The sequence below is a fragment of the Aulonocara sp. 'chitande type north' Nkhata Bay genome, linkage group LG3 (genome assembly GCF_057382095.1).
Source record: "Aulonocara sp. 'chitande type north' Nkhata Bay isolate Kocher_YH1m ecotype deep benthic linkage group LG3, A_spYH_male_GT1.1, whole genome shotgun sequence".
Classification (NCBI taxonomy): Eukaryota; Metazoa; Chordata; class Actinopteri; order Cichliformes; family Cichlidae; genus Aulonocara; species Aulonocara sp. 'chitande type north' Nkhata Bay.
The window spans coordinates 30,937,745-30,961,527 of record NC_141346.1 but is presented as its reverse complement, the minus strand read 5'-3'; the positions used below and the strand labels follow the sequence as shown (position 1 = coordinate 30,961,527).

The window sequence follows — 23,783 nt, the reverse complement described above, 5'->3', positions numbered from 1 at the left end:
TTAAAGTAAATATTAAACAACTTTATGACAAAATAATTCATCATCTTTGAGGGCTGCAGTGAGCTACAGGGAAAGTACAAGAAACTTATATTCACCTGACTATCATATGACAGACTCAGGGTTAAATAATAAAACAACAGAAGCTTGGCACCTGAAAAAACTGGAAACAATGCAATAGAAAAACAGCTTTGTCATGACTTGCTTTCATTAGTATGATGAAAAGATAGTTCTAGGACACGTGGATTGAGTTTCCTCTCACATGGAGAAGCCTGAGGCAAACAAGTGGATGAGTCAGTGTTTGCGGGAAAGTACAAAGCATAAATTCAGTGATTTAAAGATATAAATGGTAAAATTGAAGAAGTTTTAAATGCAGTTGAAACAATGATTAAATGAAAACCACATTTCTAAAAACCTGATTAAAATTAGAGCCTGACAGGATCTGTTGATGAGCTCTGAGTATCTGAATGAAATCAGATACAGTGGAAAGAAGGAACAGGAAGTGAGCTAATCATGAGTAAATTAGTGGGAAGTCCCTGTCTGCTCAGTTTCTATAAACAGATCGACACATAATAAACATATTAAGGAAGTTTCACTTGTACACGTGAAAGCAGAAACTGTAATGAGAAATTACAAGGGACTGGCTCAGTCGGGTAATTCTGGAGTACATTTTCCAGTTTTCTATTTTCCGAGCTTCATTCATAGCAGTAGAACAGGTTACTCAATACACCGCTGAAAAACAGAAACTGAGCACTCTCTCATTCACTTCTTCAACTGCCAAGCTGGAAGTGTTTGTTTGTTATTCATGAGTTATATTAAAAAATTAATTTAAAAAAATCACAAGCAAAAAAATGACAAAAAGAATAAACAATAAATAGTTTAAGAACAAAAGTCTATGATTTTACAGCAGTGCATGCAAAACAAGCGGGTCTTCAGCTGCAGCAGGACTCGGCTCAGTTTACATTTACAGTTTTTATACATGAAGACGAAACAAAAATAGATCCCAGCACAGACTCTGATGCCTCCGCTCAGCTGGCTGCTGGTTTGATTGTTGAATAGAAAGTTGCTTCAGAATCTGTTTCTGCTAAAGACACAAAGATGCAAACTGTTAAACTACTAACAACATGCAGACATTAAAGTTCAACTACACTTCATCACATGCTATACATTTTTAAAACATCTACTTGCAGTGACACCAGGCAGTGTGGGCTTTCTTTGTTTCACGCTTCATTTTTCAGTGACTCTCACACAGTATGAAGGGGGTGTCCCCGCCCCCTTAAAATATAACTGCCTCTACATTCAGCGCTGAAGTGTTGCAGTGAATCAGTACTCACTTGTAGTAATGGGCAATTCTTTATAATGAATACTTTTACTGTAAGCACTGCATACATTTTGATGCTAAAACATTTTTAACATTATTATTAAGGAAGATCTTTGTGTACCAATAATAGGAAATGCAGTAAGTCTTTACATTTAAAAGAATCTCTGTGATGGTACAGGACACAGCAGTCATTTATAAGCCACTTTTCTCTGTTTCTGTCACTAAGACACGTCATGGCCTGGTAGAGGAACCAAATGCAAGGCGCTGAGGGAGGCTGAGCAATGACCAGAAAGTAAAGTTAGTACTCCATGTGAAAAATCCCTAAAATGCATTTAAAGGAGAGAGGACAGAGTTCAGCCTGTCTTATATGGAAAATGGACGCAATGATGCAGTGAAATGTGCAAACATAGAATCACAGTATATTAGGCAATGAAAGCTTGTACAGGTCTTACAAAGTTGAAGGTTGTGTTATTCCTCAACACAGCCTGAACTCTGCAGCGTTCTTGTTTCTTTACGTCATCTTCAGGAATAGTTCTCCGGGCTTCTTGAAGGACATTCAAAGCTCTTCTTTAGATGTTGTCTACCTTTATATGATCCCGTACTTCAACAATGTTGAGGCCTGGGCTCAGGGAGGCGAGTCCATGACTGACAGTGTTTCTTTGTGTGTTTTTCTAACACTCTGTTTCTAATGCATTGTCAGTGTTTGGGATCATTGCCATGCTGAAAAATGAAGTTGCTGCCTTTGAGATGCTTTTCAGATGTAGTGGATCAAAACCTGATGGTATTTTTTCTGTATTCATAATTTCAGCAGTTTTGACAAGATCTCCAAAACACTGGCTGAAGTGAAATGAAAAACCATGAGGAAGCTTTACAGGTGGCTGTAGACACTCACTGTACCTCTCTCACGACTTCCACTGTACATACTGATGACAGTTTGAACCAAATATTTTAATTTGGGATTCACTCCATCACTTCCTGTTTTCCTACCTTAAGAATGGGTTCTTGATGGCAGCCCTACCACTTAACACCAATTCTGATGAGGCATCAGTAAATGTGCAGAGATTTCCAAGATTTTCGGCTAATGGTTCTTTGGGAAGCATCGTGTTGGTGCAAAAATGCTGTGTTTCTCAAACTGTGTTATCTTTGGCATTTTTGTAGAATCTGATGACAAAATGGGAATATTTATGTGCAACAAAGATGCAATTAAAAATGTGTTCTTTGCTAATCCTTTGTTCTGTGTTGACACATCAGTGGGTTAGGTTCCTTATACTTCAGTAATTAATAGTTGAGTCAAGTAGCTTAACAAATAAAAAACACATTCCCCTAAAAAATTAAAATAAATAAAAAAAATTAAAAAGAGTGAAAAAGCAGCCAGTGTCCAAAAGAAATATTTGAAAGACGTTCAGAAAGCCTGGAGAACTACTGCTCAAGACCGCTTTGAGAAAGATTACAGGGAAGTCTGACCCCTTGGAAACCAAATATAAAAAAATTAGGTTAGCTCAGGACTTTTGCACAGCACTGTATACTATCTTGCCACACTGTGTCATATTGTGACTTTAAATCGGGGCCCTAAATGTCAAATATGAGTAGTCTCTCCTCATGGTAGGGGGGACTAAGATGCGAGGAGAGGAGCATAGAAGAATAATGAGCAATGCCCATAGACCAGGCAGAAGTAAACCCGGAGAAACTAAACATAGTAACATTTAAATAGAAACCAAAAGTCATTAAACGCAACAATCTGGGAACACAACAGATTTTGATGATATTTTTATTACTCATGGGTGCTCTCTGTCTGGTTTTTATCCCCCCGACCACAAGTGAAACCACATTTTTAGAACTCTCTGAACCCCCTGTGAGCCACCCACCTGTATTTGTTTCTTTCTATGTTTAGTTATCGTTTGTATCTTATTATGTGCTGATACTCCACTGACTCTATAAATCATTAACAAAATGAAACTTGTTCGTGTGCTTCCTTGATAACGACTGATACTCTTGTGTCATTAAACAATGAGGTCGTAGTTTCATGCAGACGTTTACACTTGACTCAAAGATCAAAGAAGTTTCACTCATGACCAGATAACATAGCACAAATAAAGTCTTTATAACTTTCCACAAAAGGGAAAAACTGAGGTAATATAAATAACATACATATGCCTCAGGCTCTTGTGTACGTGTGGGAAAAGAGCTCTGCATGTGTTTTTACCTTTGTCACTCTTTGGCTGCACTTCCGGTACGATGGTGACATCAGTGTAGGAAACATCAGGGTCAGTTTCACCTGCAGCACAACACTTCTCACTGTTAAACATCTGCTTGGAAATATGATTCTCGACCATAAAACAACCATGTAAAAAGTTAAACATATGTAGCTCTCTGCTACATGTAATCGATCTCATCTCTTCTCTCTCTGAATTTAAAAGTCTTCTTAAAACATATTTATTCGCTGAAGCCTTTGGCATTGATTAGAGGGGTTGACTCAATTTGTTTTGACATGTTTCAATTTATTTTTGTTTTTTAGTTATTTATTTTATCTTATCTCATTTTAATTTTCTTTACTTATGCTTTTAGCATGTACAGCACTTTGTAAACTCTGGTTTTATGTTAAAGTGCTTTATAAATAAAGGTGGTATGGTATATAGTTTGTTCGGTTAAATCACTAAATATAGATCAGCTTAGTAAAGAGAGAACATCACAGAAAACCATTTGTAACGTAAATCCTGCTGTTGATTCATCAAAATTAGATTCTTAAAGCTGTAGCGCTCTTCCAGGTTTTTGTCTTCAGTGACCTGCTTTTACATGACACTCTCTGTTTTACCAGGAAACATCTGCTGCTTTTTTATGCTGTCTCCCAACAATGAGCTCTCAGCGATGCATAAACTCCTGCAGATACAGACGAGGAAGTTCAGTTAAGGCTTGCAGTGTGAGCAGGAAGCTGGACTACCCGAAAGAAACCCACACAGGGAGAACATGTGCAGTCTTTACATAAACCTGTAAAAGTGTGGGGGAGGGTTTGATAGTTTCATAGTCTAATACTACAAGTATTATTTTTGGTCTTACAGTTATGTCTAAACACACCAGAACCAACAACGACCCGATTACTTTCTGATTGTGTTTTTTCACACAGGCCCTCTGTTTTGACCCAAATCAAACAAATACAACATAAACGGTTTCTGTGCAGCGAGTTTCAACACTTTCATCATACAAATAGTGACTAATCAGAGATCAGATCTGCAGTGAGCTCATGAAACACAAAGACATACCAAGGAGATCGAACAGCTGATAACACAGAAGAATATGTAAGACACGATGCACTCATACTTTTTTACGTTAGTCGCACCACTGTGTTTTAAGTATATCAGCTCATGTATGTACCGGCCTGTGTTAAAACCATGTCTGGTGCCAACAATTGACCCAAAATCTTCAATCAGAAAGGGGAAGATATGAACAAAGCGAAAGTACATGGCTTTTGCAAAATAACCACAACGAAATGCAGCAAAACACATTTTTGATGTGGAAAATAATAACTAAGAATCATATCAACACTCAGCAAAATCAAAAATAGTCCAATGACTAGCCCAGTTTCATTACAGCCCTTCTAAGAAAGTGATCGTTAAGTGTATATAAACAGTACACATAAGAAATATTAAATCATCATTTTAAATTGATTTAATCACATTTTTAAAATGTGCATTTATATTTATATTGTGAGCAAAAGATGTCTTCTTTTTTTAAGTTCAAAAATAAATTTGGGAGGATCTAAAACCTGAAAGATTGTTCTTTTATCTTTTGAAAGGCAAAGTTAATTGGTCTGCTAGAAATGAATAGAAACTATGCGGGAAATGACGCTCTCAGTCACCTTTGTTTAGACTGTATCATCATTTTTAAGATGTTTTATTGGTTGTTAAGCTTAAGAGTGTAAAAGCTAGCACCAAGATTTAAAAAAGGCATCAAAGACACTGTTTACATCCGATCACTTTTTAAGTTTCAATATTCTCATTTTACTAAATAAAGAGCCACAAAGGTTCAGTGTGCAGAGATGCGCTGATACTTGCATGCGATGACTACGCACATATAATTTTCTTCTGGAAATTTGCATAATCGGACTCTTTGAAACTGCATGGTGTTATCTGATGTGACACAACCCTCCCAGAAATGCCATCCAGGGGAAAATAATCGACTAAATCAAATACGCGGTTCTGCTGCTGTGACAGCTGAAAGAACAACAGATAAACTTACTCTTTATCGCCACGCTGAAAAACGAACAGTTAATCTCTTTGAAACTTATAATATAATCTTAATATGTACATAGTTTCATAAAGTAAAGTACCTTAATTTATTGGAAACTTAGGGCACTCTAACCAGCAGTGCACTTTTGGATTTTAGCGGCGGGATTCTGTATGAGAAATTGAACGATATAAACTGTGTGTTTACAGTAACTAAAGAATATGACTGTAAGTGCAAAGCTGTGGCTAACAGATATACTTCAAAAACAGACTGACCTTTGTGGTTCCTCCAGAGGCAGAACAGCAGCACCAGCACAACCAACACCACAGCCAGCGAGAGGCAGACACCCACCACAGGAAGCACAACATACATAGGAGGGGAGTGAAAAGATTTGGGTCGCCCAGCTTAAACACAATAGAAAACAGAAACCACAGTTTGTTCTTGATGCAAACGCAACAACAAGCTTGGGCTATCGCGTTGGTAGACTGTGATCTCTGTGCTACGCTCAAATAGAAGCACCAACAAATGTGGAAACAGAAGTTATATCTACTGTGTGAAAAAGTTTGTTTCCTTTTTACTTTTCAGTCCTCTCACCTGTGACAGACAGCCAGCTGTCCGGTGATTCTCCGCTACCAGAGATGGTACACTTGTAGAAACCTTCATCAGACTTTGAAACTTTGAGGATGGTCATGATTCCTGTAGAGCTGTTCCTGATGAGGTGGCCATCTTTATAAAATTCAGCTGGGATAAAAGAAGTCGGTTTATCCATGCAGCGCAGAGTTGCAGCATCGCCCTCCTGCAGAGGATGGACCGGACTCTCCAGGATCACAGAGCCTCCTGAACAACAGCATGACAGAAATGATCAATTAGTTAGTTTTAAGGTGACTCAAAGCTTCAGTTAAAAAAAAAAACTGAAATCAAACATAGTCAATCCAAACTATCCTTCTTCCTTAAACCAAGACATAGTCCAGATCAGATAAGCTCAAAATGGAAAAAAACTTCCTCCTCAACATCTGGCATGTTTGAATGAATTCAGCTATTTCAGCCATTCAGATGCCATTTTAAGTTACTACTGCATTTAACAGCTTTTCATTTCATTACACATAGCGATAAATTTCACTAATGTATCCTTTTTGCTTACCGAGCTAGATTTTTAGTTCTAAATATTAATTTGCATTTTTATCCAAACATTTTAACTGGCAGGGCATACTTTTAGGTCAATAATTTATAACTTTTTGTTCATAATTTTAGCTAGCTCCAGCATTTCATCAATAATTATTGATGAAATGCGAAGCTATGATATTAAATAAAAGCTTTAACTGTTAGCCATGCTTGGAATAAGCTTTGTCCATGCACTAATATCTAAATGACCCTTATTGCAGTACTTTAATTCAAAACCCATTAGAGTCTGCCATTAGATTTTCTGCTAATTTCTTTAGCTAACTGCAGGTGTTGAGTTATCCTTTACATGTTTCACCCAGTTACTCCAGAACTACACCCTCTGGTTAGCATGCTTGTACCCCATGATACAAGTTTTTGTTTATTTTGAACTAAATGATTTATGCTAAGCTAACAGGGTGCAGGTTCTAGCTTTATATTAGATATTTAAAGAAGTAAAACAATAATACTGCTCTTTTCTGTATTTTAGCAAAAGTCTGTTTTTTGAATCTGCTTGTTTGCTATCAGGAGGCCACAGTCAGTATTAATATGAGACAATGGATAAGAAGTCATTTGGCTGGAAAACATAAATGAGGTTTGTAGCTGTTTCAACAAATCCTCATGTCAGGCTTCTCATGGTGTATATTCTCATGGTGCATATTTATAACATAAAGTGACCCACTATAACGGTTACAGGTTGGATTTCCCTGAAATTTGATGCATTAATTTAAATACCCTCAGTCCACTCGGTGACATTTTCTATTAGGTTCAAATCTGTGTTGATTGGTGCTTAATTCTAATTAGACATTTTTCACTATTTTAATATGCTAAACTTCATAAACCTGCTGAACATCCCACCAGCATGTTGGTGTCATATTTCAATCAAAACTCTGCAAAGAGAACTATCTGTAATCTGGCTTTTAAATCCAAATGACGGCCTCTTCAATTTAGTACTTAAACTCACCAGTCACAGTGATGTTGACAGCTTCACTGCAGGCTCCAGCTCCAGAGTCACACCAGTACAATCCACTGTCTGATGGGTAAGCATCTTGAAGGAAGCAGTTTGATTCATTTTTTGTACCCCAGTGTTTGGAACACTCTTCATTTGTTTTTGTTGACGTGTTTCTCTTTATTGTCCAATTAGAGTTTTTAAGCTCTCCACAGCTCAGTGTAACAGGATCGTACTTGAAGAACTGAGATCTGTTGGGAAAGATACTCAAAGTGGCTGAAAGAAACAGAGAAAGAAACAACAAACAGAAAGGTGAAAAACAATTAAATACTTTTACAATAACAGATATAAGGTTTGAGCTATAAGGTAGTCACCACCACCTAAAACTGAGTCTAGCTGCTCTTGAAGCTGCTGTAGCATCTGTTCTGTGAAAATTCTCTACCAAACACTGATGAGAAGGTGCTTCCCTCCATTGTCGTGGGTGAACAGAAACCAAATGAGTGTAGAGTATTTGCAATTAATAATGCTAAATGGTTTCCACCAGTTGCTGTTTCATGAAACAACAATGCACTGTAAAATCAAAAGAAACACAACTGACACCATTTGTCTCCTCTTTGCAGCTCTGTTACGTGACATATGTAATGAAAGCTTCACATATTACCCACAAAACAGATACATCTGCATCTTCTGTTACAAGGTTTCATATGAAACACATGTGGGGTTTTTGAACGATGCTCTTTATGGGTGAATATGTGATCTGTATCAGGATGTCAGAGTGCAAATACGGTTTTATGCCCTAATTAAATGCTCAGCTGCAATTCTTTTTATTTTGTCTGTGTCTATTGTATTATTTACCTCATGAGCACATCAATAATTAATTAGCATTTGCTTAATTTCACTTCATTATCTAAAAACAACTTCATAGGTAAATTAACTCAAATTAATAAAATATGAACAAAAACTTCTGTAGTTAGAAACTACATTAAAATACTGAAGCTGTAAACTGAACACAGATAGCAATAAAATGTAAGAAGTTTAGCAACAATGAGGCAACTTTTTGCTTGTAAGATGGTTTAACGATTTTAAAGATTATAAAGTAACAATTACCTTGTAATATCAAATAATCACAAAGCTTGCAGTTTATTGTAAAGTATGTTTGAATTCATGTGAATTACAAAAACTTGATTTCTCTTTAATGTTATGAAAAGATCAAAGGCTGAACTATTAATCCATCTGTTCATTAAAGCCAAAAGCTAAAGCCCACACACAGACTCACTGGAGACTTGACACATTCTAGTACTCACCCATAATTGTGCACAGAGCTGTGATCTCCATGCTGCTTGGCTGGTGTTCGACTCTCAGACTGAAGAGTTTCGGAGGGGCTGCATCACACCTCAGTGCTGACTTAGTGAAAAAGACAATTATGCAGGATGTATGTCACAGTTTTATTTTTGAAACCACAAATGCAAAATGTTTACGTTCTTCACCCTGAAGACCTGAAGTATATTAATAATGTATTAGACCTGAATCAAAACAGCCCTGAGATTCATGCAGAAAAACTTAAATCTTGAATAACAATCTTCAAACATTGCATAAAACTTAGAGAAGAAATTTAATTATTTTGATGTCTGGAAGTATGTTACTGTTATATTAAAGTTGCATTTGTTGATTTGTGCAGTTTGCACATGCAAGTTGCAAAAGAAGTTTCATGTCACAAGACTTTGGAAGTGAGTCAGGTTACTGGCAGGATTTTGGTAAGAAAAGCAGATATCCCCTAAAGTTTTTTTTTTTGTTTGGTTTTTCAATAATGGCACAACTAAAAGCATTTCCCTCAGCGCCCCCAAAAACTCCAGATTTGACTTCATTAGGTAACTGTAACGCAGGGTTTGCCAGCAAAATTCCCAGAGCGCCTGGCTTGATGAGGCTCACTATCACAAGTGATACTTTGGGCACCTTTTCCATTCAATCAAAACTTAAGACTTTTGTTTTCTCACCAGTACGATTTCAAACGAATCTCTCTCTCTCTCTCTCTCTCTCTCTCTCTCTATATATATATATATATATATATATATATATATATATATATATATATATATATATATACATATATATATATATACATATATGTATGTATCTGCATATATTTATTCATTTATTTATTTCCAAGCAGCTTTATGTTGGTGTGTGTCGGCAGTGTTTGCTTTGAGTTGGATAGAGAGTTAAACAACTCTGCACACTCCCACACACTAGGTTGGCGTTCTTTCAAACCTCTACGCTTTTGTGTCAAAAGGGTTTCAGTTAGTTACAGGGAGATTCGTTTGAAATCATACTGGTGAGAAAGCAAAAGTCTTAAGTTTTGATTGAATGGTAAAGGTACCCAAAGTATCATTTTGGGTACTTATATATATATGAATACAATTTAAAAAATCCTGTCTTAAAACATATAACACTTATTGACCCTACTGTACAAGCACTGAAATATACCAGGCCAAACACAGCTGCAGCAGTGAAACTTCCATCAGAGGCGGTGTGGTGTGTTTCAAAAGTGTCTTTTACTCCATTGCTTCAAAGTGTGCTGAGTCTGTATTTACGGGAACCTTGTTAACAGAGTAAAGTCAAGCAGGAACTAAGGGAATCTAATTACTCTTCAATGAAAAGACTCACTGCAGTCCATGGGCCTTGTTTCTGAAGCAATTCAGCGACTGCTGTGATACAGAGCAGGTGATGATCAGACAAAACTGCTGGAGACGTGACTTTAAAGACACGGGGTGTATTTCAGGAGTTATATTTATGTATGAAGCAGAGGTTGAGACATTTAGTGAAGACATTACAACATTACAACATCTGAACTAAATGTTAACCTCACCAGACACAGGTCGCTGGCCCACATCTATGGAGAGAAATTTGCATTACACACATGTGCGGGTCCTCAAAAGTTACACACAAATCACTGGGCACATTTGTAAACATCCATTTAAGCAACTTTCTAACACTTTTGAGACAAATTTCTCTCCAAATGTATCCGTTTTTTTCTAATATTGGTTTACTCAGGTTACCAAGTAAATAACTTAACTAACCTCACTTGAAATATGAGTGATTACTCATATTTGTAAGATTATGGAGGAATACTCATCTCAGAGATTAAAGATACCAACATCTTACCACAGCTCTTTTCTGTGATTTCATCTATGTTTGTTGTCTTATTCTTCCTGTTGCTCCTTTTATCTTTTAACTGACATAATATACTATTGCGTAGCAGTGGGTTACATAATAACATGTGGGATGTGCAGTCATACTTTAGCAGATAATTCAGTTCAATTACAATTTTTTTTATATTTTTCCAAATTGCAAAAACAATCATCTCAAGATGCTTTTTATTGTAAAGACTCTACAATAGCCCAGAGAAAACCGCAACAATCAGCTGACCGCTATGATCCAGCACGTGGCAACAGTGGGAAGAAAAAAGAAACAGGAAGACACCTCCAGCAGAACAAGCTCAGGGACGGGCAGCCATCTGACATGACCAGCTGGGATTGGCGGAAGAAGTTGAGACACAGACACACTGTGGAAGAGAGTCAGAGACGAATAATAGCTACTGATGAAATGCAGAATGGTGTGTATATAACAGATAATAATGGTATTTTAAATCATCTAAACTGTACAGTTCCAAATCATCTGGCCTGTGGCTATAGTTACCATACTTACCAACATAAAAACTCCAAAACAAATTTCCTTGGCAGGTTTAGTAAATCTAGTGTTAACGTGTACAGATGTGGTTTGTGGTGAATCTCTGTACCAGTTCCTCTAAAGTCCAGTTTGAACCTGCAGGATGGGCTTTAGAAAGTCAAGCTCACAACTAAGGAGAAGTTGTGGGTGTTTCAAATACATTTTTGGTGAGATTTTACTGGATGCCAGTCTAACATAAAGCTAACACACAGAGACGTGCAACCGCACACTCTCACATCCCAGCCAGGTTGAAAAAGCAGAGCTTCTATGAAATGGAAATCCACTACAACTTCTATTTAACCCCACACAGAAAAGTCCCAGCTAACCAGGATGTTTGAACACAAGGTGATACCGACAAATAAACACCGTGGTGCACTGATGTTTCACTGGCAGCGTGTTCGTATTTATCACATAGACAAGATAAAAGCAAATAAAGTTTAAATGAATGGCCGCATCCATGAGGAAAGACAAGCTGCACACATATACAGACTCGGTGGAGACAGAGGAGCTCATTCTTGGACCATGTGAGGCCTTTGCATGTTGATCCTTTCAGCAGCTACTGCATTCAGTTGTTGCCCGCTGTTGCTCACTAAAAATGAGGATCGGAGGTGTTTGATTTCGTAACCTCCCCCATCCCTGCTGCCGCTCCTCTGATCTTTTTACTTTCATTTTACCAACGAGGCAGCAGCTGCTCCACGGTCTCTCTCTTTTACCAAATAAAGTAGTTTTCTTATAAACACTGCTCCGAGAATCCGATGGTCACCGTGAATTTACAAATCTGCGATCCGAACAGGTGAGTCTCTTCTCTGTGATATCACAGCTGCTTATGAAGTTTGGTTTTTATATTCACCCATGTGTCGTTCAATTTTCGCTTTCTCAAACTTCAAGTTCAGTAAAAGTAGGGATAAATATTCACTACTTTCTCCATTTGAAGTTTGATACTGTACAATTAATCACGTTAAAAGCACGTGTTTCTGGGGAATTCACCTGTTAGGACACGCCCCTCATGTATTTATAGCTCGTGTTCAGACTTATATTCAGCTGGTTTCGAGATGCTTTAATTATTTTCTGCATTACTGTCATATTAAAATGGGCGTAGGAGAGTTCAGTTACAGGATTTCTATCTCAACTCTAATAGTCGTCTTTCCGCTCCTTTTCGTCTTCAGGCTTGCTCAAGGTAAGCTTTAAAGTACATGTAAGGTATCCTTGCTTTGCAGCCAAATATTATTGCTACTCTCTCTCTATATGTGTGTGTGTGTGTGTGTGTGTGTGTGTGTTATGGAAGTGTTTTCGTATGTAGCGCTCTTAGAGACCTGTCAGACTTATGCGGCTGTACTGTTATCGTAGCCAATTAAATAAACATGACTGAGGCAATCCCTTTAATTTCTATGGAGACAAAAAAAAAGTAAACATGTCAGCATCTTTGATACTAATGACGTTAGATGCTGTGATGCCTGTGTGTAACGTTTCAGTTTACTTCTATTGATATTTGGTGGCAGTAGGCTGCTTGGATTTGATTGGTCAAATCTTACCCTCATAAAACAAATCACTGAAAAATATTTGGCTGAATTGAACTGATATAAAGCATTGTCCACAAATCTCTGTTGATTTTGTTTTTCATTAAAAATATTTGGTTGGTTTAATTCAATTCAATTCAATTTTATTTATATAGCGCCAAATCACAACAAAAGTCGCCTCAAGGCGCTTCATAGATACAGAGAAAAACCCAACAATCATATGACCCCGTATGAGCAAGCACTTTGGCGACAGTGGGAAGGAAAAACTCCCTTTTAACAGGAAGAAACCTCCGGCAGAACCAGGCTCAGGGAGGGGCGGCCATCTGCTGCGACCGGTTGGGGTGAGAGAAGGAAGACAGGATTAAGGACATGCTGTGGAAGAGAGCCAGAGGTTAATAACAGATATGATTCAATGCAGAGAGGTCTGTTAATACATAGTGAGTGAGAAAGGTGACTGGAAAGGAAAAACTCAATGCATCATGGGAATCCCCGGCAGCCTACATCTATTGCAGCATAACTAAGGGAGGATTCAGGGTCACCTGGTCCAGCCCTAACTATATGCTTTAGCAAAAAGGAAAGTTTTAAGCCTAATCTTAAAAGTAGAGATAGTGTCTGTCTCCTGAATCCAAACTGGAAGCTGGTTCCACAGAAGAGGGGCCTGAAAACTGAAGGCTCTGCCTCCCATTCTACTTTTAAATACTCTAGGAACAACAAGTAGGCCTGCTTTTTTTCTTTTGAATAACCCATAAATTATTCATCTATCACAATCACTCCCTTAAGAAATGAAAATTGATGAATGAAAAGTTTATTGGAAACATTTTTAAAATCTTAGACAGATTTATTTTCTTTTTTTTAATGAACTTACATACTTGCATGGTTAGAAGAAGAAATACTAAGACTGCATGTTTGACTCGAACCTTTTCATTAGCAGTTTGTTTAGCTGGGATAGGCTCAAAGAATTGGAATCTGTATTACTATAACTTGGGTACCACTGGCCTATTTAAATCTTAGGAACACATTATGTATTCTATACCATATATAAGTATAACTGCATGAGATTTTGTACTTATACCAGAGGTGTGATTTGAACCCTCAAGGTCTTATGTCAGTTGCCTCTTGAGTCAGTTAAGTCTGTGAGGATTAAGTGATTAGGCCTTAGTGATTAGACTTTCGGTGGAGATGGGACTGGGCCAGTGTTTGGTTGGAATTTAGGAGCAACTGAGCAACATTGAGATTAAATAAATGCCAAGACAGATTGCACAAAGATTTGTGTGTGTGTGTGTGTGTGTGTGTGTGTGTGTGTGTGTGTGTGTGTGTGTGTGTGTGTGTGTGTGTTGTTAATGCATGATATGTTCACTTCACTAAGAAGAAAAGTGGACAGTTATAAGCCTGATGTTATCTAAAACATGAATCAGAAAGATGACTGTTGTAGGAGGGTGTTCTATCACTTGAAAAGCTCTTTCAAAAGCATCTGATTTGTCTGAGAAGTGCTATATAAACAAGGCCTAATTGGTTGCATGTTGATTTGATTTATATCAGATTTAAAATCTCCCTTTTTGTCCCTCAGGTCAGTTACACGTGGTTGGATCCCTTCAGCCTGTTGCAGCAGCTCCAGGTGATGATGTGATCCTGCCCTGTCAAGTGGAACCAGCATTTAACGTGGCGAGGTTGACGGTGGAGTGGTCAAAGCCGGACCTCCGTCCTGACCCCAACGACCGGCTCAGCCGAGTGGAATATGTTCATCTTTACAGAGACGCCCACGAGGTCCCCGACATGAAGATCCCATCGTACATCGGGAGGACGGCGTTGTTCACAGACAGCCTGAGAGAAGGAAACATCTCACTAAGAATCACTAATGTGACACTAGAAGATGAAGGAAGATACAGATGTTTCATCCCGAAGTTAAAGAGTCAAACAAGGTTTTCAATTGTTCGTCTGATTGTTGGTGAGTCAGACTGATAAAATCTTTTTTTTCTCAGTTTATTTTTTCTCAAAAGTATTAAAAACCTATAAGACCAATGACTTTAGTTATATCAGCTAATTTATGGATGATAAATACATATTTTTATTTAATTTATTTTGTTCTTTCAGACCCAAGTTTAACTGAAACTGTGACAACAAAGGCACAACTGGATCCTGAAAATTTCCATGTTCCTGATTTAAATGAAGAGATAGATAATAAAGGTGAGAACATGAGACCATCATACACCCAACACAGAATATGAAAAAGTCTTGAAATTAGCACTTTTTTGCTCTTGGGTCATCTGCAACCTACCATAAATGTTGCAAGTGCCTGAGACACTGAACCATTCATATTAATCCAACTTAGCTGAATACATGTGTGGTCTACGACACGAGTACATGTATTATGAATGTAAGGCAGTGGTTGCCGGTGTTCTGCGAGATAATGAGCAGACCTCTATGCATGCCAAATTTAATGCAGCTCTCGTCATTGTAACACTGTCACACAGCTAGATCTAAGCCTGTAACAAAAGCCTTTGCTTTCCACATTGTAGTACAGATGCAGGTCTTTTGCAAATCCATGCGCCAAATCTTTATCTCATCATTGTCAAATAATACAGTTTATCTCCACCTTTGCTGACCTCACAAAAAATGTCCCAAAAGGGTCAACAACAAGATCTGGTGGACTGAAAAAGAAAGTGATTTTATGATTCTGCTACTATAAAGACAGTTTCAATATACCAATATAAGATAATTGTTAACTTATATTGGTACCCATAATATGGGTGGATGAGAATGTGAAGTCAGCACATAGCAGTGCTATGTGTTAGCTTATGACATCAGTGTTGTATCTAAAAGTGCAGCAGAGGCTGCCTTATGCTTTATTTCATGACTGTACTGAATTATAAAGACATCACAGGAACTAACTTATCGTCTACCAAAAATTAAACTTCATATAATTCCCTTAGGGATTAATAAAGTATTCTGATTCTGATGATTAGACATAAAATTTCTATCAATAAAATATTGAAATATAAAAATGTGTAACTTCGTGAGTTTGACAGTTACAGTTGGTCTCATCTCTGTTTGGTTTTTCCTGGCAGGTGGTTCGTCCGAGCGGTGCCGACTGATTCCAGTTGTGGTTCTCTGTGTGTTTATTCTTCTGTGCTTCGCAGTTGGAGGATGTTTGATCACAGAGTCACAAAAAGCAGAAGTATGTTAAAGTCTTAAATATTTGTTTTTATGCATTTACTTCATGTTTGAAATATTTGAAATATCACTGTACACAAAAGTGATTAAAAAAATCTTTCTCCAGCTCAAGAAACGTCCAATCTAATTGCTTTGTGCAAGGGCGCATTGGAACTGTTAACAGAGAAGAGTGCTGCCTACGTACCTGCGGATCTTTCATATGTGTTTGAAGATTCGAAGCATTAACTCTTCCAGCCGCTTCTGGACACAGTGGACGTGTCCCATAATCTGTTTGGACCCAAATGAACTTTAACTCCTGTAAATGCTGACCGTGCCTTCAGTGACTGGTCAGCTGATGTCAAGTAGTTTCGAGTGCAGAAACAGGATCCATCATCTGAGCCAAAGTTGAACTCTGGCTTCAGAGTATACGGTTACTTTAAATCTGTTGAAGTGATGTGTTGCAGCACTTTGTGTTTTACATGTCGACACTAAAGCTGAATTTGTTTTTGTTACTTTTATGTCAAAGTTATTTTGCTCACAAGGAAAGATTTAGCTCTGTTCACATAACTTTGCACTACATATAACGTGACTTCAGTGTTTTGCATATATACACACTTGCAGGATATATGAAAAACTGAAGATTGGTGGGAACTGAGGGGAGTTTTGTGTTTGTGTTTTTTTAAAGAGTCAAATCCAGCAGTAATGTATTGAGACAGCCTGGAGCTGTAGGTGCTTTTTCATCTCTTAGTTTTCTTATAATGACACATTGTTTCTGTATCAGTTTTAGGATTTCAGTATTTGGATGTCATTTTAGAGGTATGTTTCCTTTATCAGGAAGAACTTTTCCATCCTCTGAACTCTAAAGTGCTTTTCAGTTACTTAACACTGACAATTAACGGGCTTTTGAGCCACGCAGCTATATTTATGGAGAAAAGAGCCAATATCATCAAAGTTAAATATTCATTGTTCTGTTTATTTGAGCTTCTTCATATTTAAATTCTTAAAAAATTGGTCTTTTTTTTTAACGATTGTTCTGATTTTTGAAGTTTGAAACTCTTGTCACTCCTGCATTATCAAATGAATTTATGTGATATTTGAAACAGTGTTTATTCGGTTTCATGCAACAAAAAACAGCCACATAAAGTGCATTTCCAAGTGATTGCAGTGTGTTTGCGTCATATATTCAGTGATTAAAATCTGTTCTGGAGTTCAGCTGTTACATCACATGATAGGCATCTTATGTTGTGTTAGCATCAAGGAATCATGGATGAGTAATGTGGGTGAGAATGTGAAGTCAGCACATAGGTCATAGCACTGTGTTAGCTTATGGCATCAGTGTTTTATCTAAAAGTGAGCAGAGGCTGCTTTATGCTTTCTTCTATGACAGTACTGAATTATAAAGATATCACAGAAACTAATTTATCATCTACGCAGAATTATACCTTACATCATAATCTGTAGTAGATTTCATTTTCACTGAAACTGTAAACGTATCTGTTGGGTGAAATTTCACATCCACCGTGCTTCATCATATCCCATCATATTGTTTTCATTTCCTTTCTGTGATTCTGTATAAACTTTATGTTTGCAGCCAATCCAGACATAAATACTAACTGCTTCATCAGGTTCTAATGCTTTCTAATTTGGGCCAAAACTGAATAATTTATATGTGTATCTGGAGTTTAGGTGGATCTATTTCTCCAAACATAGGCCGGGGTGTTATTAAAAAGATATATGTTTATGTATGTTTGATTTTACCCACTTACTTCACGGTTGAAAAATGTTAAACAGAAAAAACTGTGCACAAAAGTTTTGGGGTTTTTTAGATTTTTTTTTTTTAGTTATGAAAGCCACTGGAATTCTTTAATTTTCTTGAAGGTTTGAGATGTGTCTCACAACTGGATTGTAGGTAGCAAACAGTTAGTGTCTATGTTCAAGGATGGCCTTTCACAGTAGACATAGATGGCCTCTTTCACTCCTCTTTCAAACCATTTGTCTTCCCTGATCTTCTTTTCTGTGCATCTTTGATGATTTGATGAAAGCCCAGTTGGGATTTCCACATGTTTTAAGAGTTTTCTTTACATGTGTGTGTTCCTTTTCTTTCTCATCTGGCTTAGAGGGAACATTTTCTGCCCAGTGCTGTAGTGTCCTGATTACTCCAAGTTTGTGTTCCAGAGGGTGGTGAGAGTCAAAGAGGAGGCACTGCTCTGTGTGTGGAGGCTTCTGGTAAACTTCAATGTTGAGGTTTCCATGCTGCTCAATGTGCAAAGCACATTCCAGAAATAGCAAACTGTTATCCTTTGTATCTTCCCCGGGGAACTTTATATTTCTACCCACTGAGTTGATGTGAACAGTAAAGGCTTCTACTTCTTAGGTTTTGATTGTGACCCAGGTATTATCCACATACCTGTAACAGCAGCTTGGTGCTGTCCCTTTAAAAAGCCTTTACTTTCCACTTGCTCCATGTAAAGGTTGGCTACAAAAGGTAACATGGGGCAGCCTGTGGCAAATCTATGGCCTCACTGTATTTACAATTAATGGTGGTAACACAGAGGTCTAACAGTGTGCATATCTGACTGGGGGTAAAGCTGGTTCTTTTTTCTAGGGAGCTGTCTTGCTGTAGTAATTGCTGCTTGAAATCAGGCCAGTACAGAATAATATGGAGTTCAGATGAGAACTTAAAAGACTTACTCCAAATATAGGCTCAGGAGGGTTATTAATAGGCTGTATTGGAATAAATAATGCATTTAATTAGGATAAAGTAAACACCTCTTCTTTTTTTCTTTTTTTTAAATTCGACAATATTGCAGAAAAAATCGTCTTATGATCCCACAAACTGAGTTTGTTCAAGCAGATCAAATCAAACTCAGATTTTCAGGACAGAGCCATGGAGCATCCACAACTACTGAAGACCAAAGCCTGAGCATATCACTAACCACAACAAACAAGACAGAAGCTAATCGGGGATCACACAATTTTGTTTTCATTTAAAATCCTTGTTAATTAATTTTTAGTAGACATTTTTAGCTATATAATTTTATTGTCACAAGTCCTGGGTTACACATATGCTCTGCATGATTCAGCTGGTTTGTGTTTATGACAAGTTGCAGAGTGCCCTCTAGTGGACCAGCGATGCAACATCAACACTTATATTTTAAGAGCGTTCCTTCTGTCTCTTCTTTACTCCATTATTATATTTTTCGTTTATTCGCCATTATTATTGTTGATTCCAGTGTAGATTCTGATTGCAGCCAGGCTCTAGTTATTAATACTAAATGGTTTCCTCCCACCAAACAACTCTGAGTATCATATTTACCCCATAAACCCAGAAATGATTAATTAACATTTACTATATTTCATGAAACCTATTCTTTTTCATGTGAGAAGGACAAAGTGAAAGTGAAAATAAAAATTTTCAACTTTTCTGCATATGTCAGGAAGGAAAAGGCTGAGGGAGGCATGAAAGATGTTACTCAGACTTGTTGCTGCCAGGAGATGAGGTAGAGGAGGCCCAGACATGACAGCTTTAAGGTGCCTGAGCAGGAACAAAGTGATCGCACCCAACATCCACACTGGACGAGTAAGGCAGAGCTCTGAATTTTGTGGCATTGCAATGTGTAGGAAGGGAAATAAGAACACTTAGACACACACAAGTAGAGTACATAATCAGATCATTTCTATTCAAGTCACTTTTATTTATATAAAATCACAACAACAGTGGCTGTAATGGAGGAGGTCACTTTAAGAGGGATGGACTTGACCTCCTGACTATGACTGATGTAGATGATAAGGTGCTGACTCTATGAATCCACAATCTCAACAGGGTTGTCCGATAAGAACAGATGGCGTATCCACAAAATCCACTGCCACTCAGGTATCTGTCGTTCACTCATTTATTTAGCAAGAATCCGAAGCACACATCCATAATGTGAGTGAGGGGATTTAACAGGCTGTAAAATGCTATATGCCGTGTGGTGAGTGATGGTGTGGTTTCTGTTGGAAAGAACATAAAAGTCTTCCATAATTATGTGAACAGAGTGAATTAAATGTGTAATACAACAATACAAACAATACTGGATAGTGGAACATGCAACCAAAATAAGGGAGTGTCAACAAATGCTAATTTTACTATTTACATAAATCCTAACTAGGCACTTTACATCAGAGCTAACATGAGAAATTAGTGACGGTCCCTTAATGACCGCACCGCAGTACCGCAGAGGCTGCTTGGCAGTAACAATCGGTAAACAAAGTGTGCGCCAAGGATTAAACAAGGGAGGATAATGGCCGCAGCAAAGAACAAACACGATAAAACACAGAAACTTACAGTCTCATGGACGCACACCGCTAACAGCATTAGAAGGAATGAAAATCCACACGGTGAGTAAAACTCTGCTGACTCTTCCCACCTGCAGCTCCGACCGAACTCTCTGCGTGCGTAATGATGAGGTAGAATTGTGTCTTCTGATTGGTGAAGTGAATGGTTTGCCTCACCGCTCATTGGCTAAACGGCAGCAGTATGCTGATATCTTACTCCGCAGATGTGGCTCCGTTCGTGAGTTCTGCGAACTGGCTGGCCTTTTGTACAGTGGCTTCAAGGTGCTTAAACTATGGGCACTTCCTATTGAACTATTTCTTTGATTTATATAAATAATATTTTCTAAAACTAATTAAACTTTATCAGTTCAGTTTGGAGCCTAAAGAAATGGGGTTACAACAGTTTTTAACATGAAACCTAAAAACTGCCCACAACCACCTCCTAAAGACCTTAAATAGAAAATAGGCAAAGTGGTTTTAAATATGTCAGACCACACAAACCAGAGTCAGGTGCTTGTCGCTGACTGCAACTTTAAACTGAAAACAGAGTATCTATAAAATGTTTGATGCATGACTCTGATACCCTGGGATCTGGATACACTGGGTCCCAGTGGTAGTAAACTCAACAAGTCCACACACTATCCTTAGATTAGGCAGTCCATCAAGAGGCCTGAATCAGCCAAACCATGACACAGGAAAGCCTTTGTCGATGAGCTGATGATTCCCTGCACACACTGCAGTTTGTGTCCAAGTTTGTGTTCCAGAGGGTGGTGGGAGTCAAAGAGGAGGTACTGCTCTGTGTGTGGAGGCTTCTGGTAAACTTCAGATTTCTATTCTCCTCAATGTGCAGCTGTTATCCTTTGTATCTTCCCCGGGGAACTTTATATTTCTATCCACTGAGTTGATGTGAACAGTAAAGGCTTCTACTTCTTAGGTTTTGATTGTGACCCAGGCATCATCCACATACCTGTAACAGCAGCTTGGTGCTGTTCTTTTAAAAAGCCTTTACTTTCCACTTTCTCCATGTAAAGGTTGGCTACAATAGGTAACACGGGGCAGCCCTTGGCAAATCCATGGCCTCGTTGTATTTACAATTCATGGTGGTAACACAGAGGTCTAACAGTGTGCATATCTGACTGGGGTTAAAGCTGGTTCTGTAGGGAGCTGTCTTGCTGTAGTCATTGCTGCTTCAAATCAGGCTTCTACTCCAAACATGGACTCGGTGGGGTTATTAAAAGGCTGTATTGGAAATAAATAATGTATTTAACTGCGATAAAGTCTCAACACCTTTCTTTTTTAAATTTGACAATATTGTATTAAAAACATCCTCTTATTATTCCATGATTATTATTATTATTCCTTATTATTCCATTATGGGAACAGTCTAAATTCAATGTTTCTGATGTCTTCTGGCTGATTAATACATGTGTGTCCTACAGAGGACCCCATAGCTACAATTTTGCGCTTAAGTTGGGAGGGGTAATAAAACAGAAGTCAGTTCAGTACAATCAACTGCCATCCAGCAGTGAGTTTACACACTAACTTAAATCAGCATTTTGTAGGTAAATGTCTAAATGAGCTCGAGTGAATCAAAATGAACCAAAACTTATTGAGTTAAGGATAAAAAGGAAGACTAATACCATGAGACTGAAACCATAACTATAAAAAATGATCATAGTAACATAGTAATCACAAAGTAAACTTCTGTGGTAAACAAACTTGTAATGGTCTTTTTTTGTACAGCTATTTAAATCATTTATTGTAAAGCATTTAAATGAGTCTCCTGTGAATTCATATGAAATACAGAGGCGTGCTTCCTCTGGTATTCTGAAGTAAAACATCACAGGCTGATCAGTTTGTTGCTACATCTATTTATAAAATGCAAAACCAGATGCTCACACACAGACACATGATTGACTTTTCACACATTTGGCTCAATAATGGTGCACCGAGTTGGTGAGCTCACAGTGTCAGAGCGGCTTTGTAAACCTATTTGTGGAGGATGTATGTCACAGTTTCATCTTCGATACCACAAATTTCAAATGTTTACTGTCTTTACCAAGAAGTGTATCACAATGAAGTGAAGTTATGGAATATTTATTAAACTCTGAATTCAAATAGCGCAATGTTATTAGGAGAAAACTTCAATCCTGCATGAAGATCAATTGACACACTGTGGGAAGGTGATTTGTACAACACTTAAAGGAGAACGTCAATGTCTTTTTTTTCCGGATATTTATGTGATATCCCTTAATTTCTGGAGTTTACACACACAGACAGTACTAGAATTAAAAAAAAATACAAATTTGGCATCCATTCAGATGATGATGTAAACTCACAGATTGAGTTAAAGACTCATGGAACAGCTCTGCTGAGTTTTCTCTTCTGTGACTCCAAATACTATCATCATGTCTAAATGACAATCGAATATATACAATATATTATTCTGTAAGAGGGGAGTAGGAGAGCAGAAATAAAGTAAATGTTCATCACTCTATGGAGGATGTGCAGTTACATTTTAGCTGATGCTATTTTAAAATATGTGTAAATATAAAGAGTGTGTTAGTAAACCAGCTATCTTAGTCTTTGGCCAAATGAAGAAGTTCAGTGAGGTTAAACATCCTCTTTGCCTAATCTGTCTGTGCTAAATTTATCCTACATTTCCTCTAATTGCTGGTTTGTGGTTGCTATATTTGGATGGGCTTGTAGAAAAAAATAAGTGAGTAGTCCAGCAGAAGCTGTAGATGTTGCAAAGGAATTTCCTGTTGTATTCTACAGTAGTCCATCTATTGCAGGGATGGCTGGTATGAGCAGGAAGTCGATGCACCGTAGGGACAGAGACACATACAGCGACACACTCAATGAACACTTAACAGTCCATTCTTTATTAAAGCTGTGGTTCTCAGCATCAGAAAGCTTTTGTACTCCCAGTGTTCTGCACAAACTACCACGCTGCATGTGACAGCGATAAAAAGGGAATAAATATCATACAGCATTTATATATTCCGTCATATTCCTTCTTATCAGTTAGGCGGGATGAAAGCATTGGAGGTAAGCTTTCACACACACACACTTTTTAAATTCAGTTTAACAGGATTTGTGAAATGTACAGTAATCGTACCCCTTTCAAAATAAAATTTTGTAGTGAAAGGAACTCACTAACTCCAATTTTCAACTTTAGTCCATACTTTAGGAAGGAAAGGGCTGACAGAGGCAGGATGGATGTTACTCAGGATTATGGGAGGTGACTCAGACTTATTGTCAGGAGATGAGGTAGAGGAGGCCCAGACATGACAGCTTTAAGGCTCCTGAGCAGAAATAAAGTGATCGCACCCAACATCCACACTGGACGAGTAAGGCAGAGCTCTGAATTTTTTGACATTGCAATGTGTAGGAAGGGAAATAAGAACACTTAGACACACACAAG

General features: G+C 37.8%; 2 protein-coding genes across 3 annotated transcripts; one reads left to right on the top strand and one right to left on the bottom strand.

Moving 5' to 3' along the window:
- Positions 1-574: 574 nt before the first annotated feature.
- LOC147335109 (Fc receptor-like protein 5) lies at positions 575-8,981 on the bottom strand. Of its 2 annotated transcripts, XM_086276169.1 has the most exons (6): positions 8,951-8,981; positions 7,662-7,922; positions 6,134-6,376; positions 5,815-5,943; positions 3,522-3,593; positions 575-1,081 (listed from the first exon to the last, which is right to left on the bottom strand). In XM_086276169.1, exons 1-6 carry the CDS (start codon positions 8,979-8,981, stop codon positions 1,026-1,028), a joined length of 792 nt encoding a protein of 263 aa, XP_086132295.1. In that variant the 3' UTR covers positions 575-1,025. The 2 variants fall into 2 exon arrangements, with proteins under 2 accessions (XP_086132295.1, XP_086132287.1); XM_086276161.1 differs by lacking the exon at positions 575-1,081 and having other exon boundaries at positions 3,418-3,593.
- A 3,439-nt stretch (positions 8,982-12,420) lies between these two features.
- On the top strand, positions 12,421-17,166 carry LOC147335108 (myelin-oligodendrocyte glycoprotein-like). Its single transcript, XM_086276183.1, has 5 exons — positions 12,421-12,549; positions 14,457-14,834; positions 14,981-15,073; positions 15,955-16,064; positions 16,167-17,166. Exons 1-5 carry the CDS (start codon positions 12,462-12,464, stop codon positions 16,185-16,187), a joined length of 690 nt encoding a protein of 229 aa, XP_086132309.1. The 5' UTR covers positions 12,421-12,461; the 3' UTR covers positions 16,188-17,166.
- The last annotated feature ends 6,617 nt before the right edge of the window (positions 17,167-23,783 follow it).

What these genes read in the sequence shown, in the direction of transcription:
- LOC147335108 (XM_086276183.1), top strand. Translation starts at nt 12,462, where the DNA reads ATGGGCGTAGGAGAGTTCAGTTACAGGATTTCTATCTCAACTCTAATA. An exon ending in CGTCTTCAGGCTTGCTCAAG is followed by an intron (nt 12,550 to 14,456) that starts GTAAGCTTTAAA and finishes TTTGTCCCTCAG; the next exon opens with GTCAGTTACACGTGGTTGGA. An exon ending in CAGAGTCACAAAAAGCAGAA is followed by an intron (nt 16,065 to 16,166) that starts GTATGTTAAAGT and finishes ATCTTTCTCCAG; the next exon opens with CTCAAGAAACGTCCAATCTA.
- LOC147335109 (XM_086276161.1), bottom strand. Translation starts at nt 8,981, where the DNA reads ATGGAGATCACAGCTCTGTGCACAATTATGG. An exon ending in AGCTCTGTGCACAATTATGG is followed by an intron (nt 7,923 to 8,950) that starts GTGAGTACTAGA and finishes TGTTTCTTTCAG; the next exon opens with CCACTTTGAGTATCTTTCCC. An exon ending in TGTCAACATCACTGTGACTG is followed by an intron (nt 6,377 to 7,661) that starts GTGAGTTTAAGT and finishes GCTGTTGTTCAG; the next exon opens with GAGGCTCTGTGATCCTGGAG.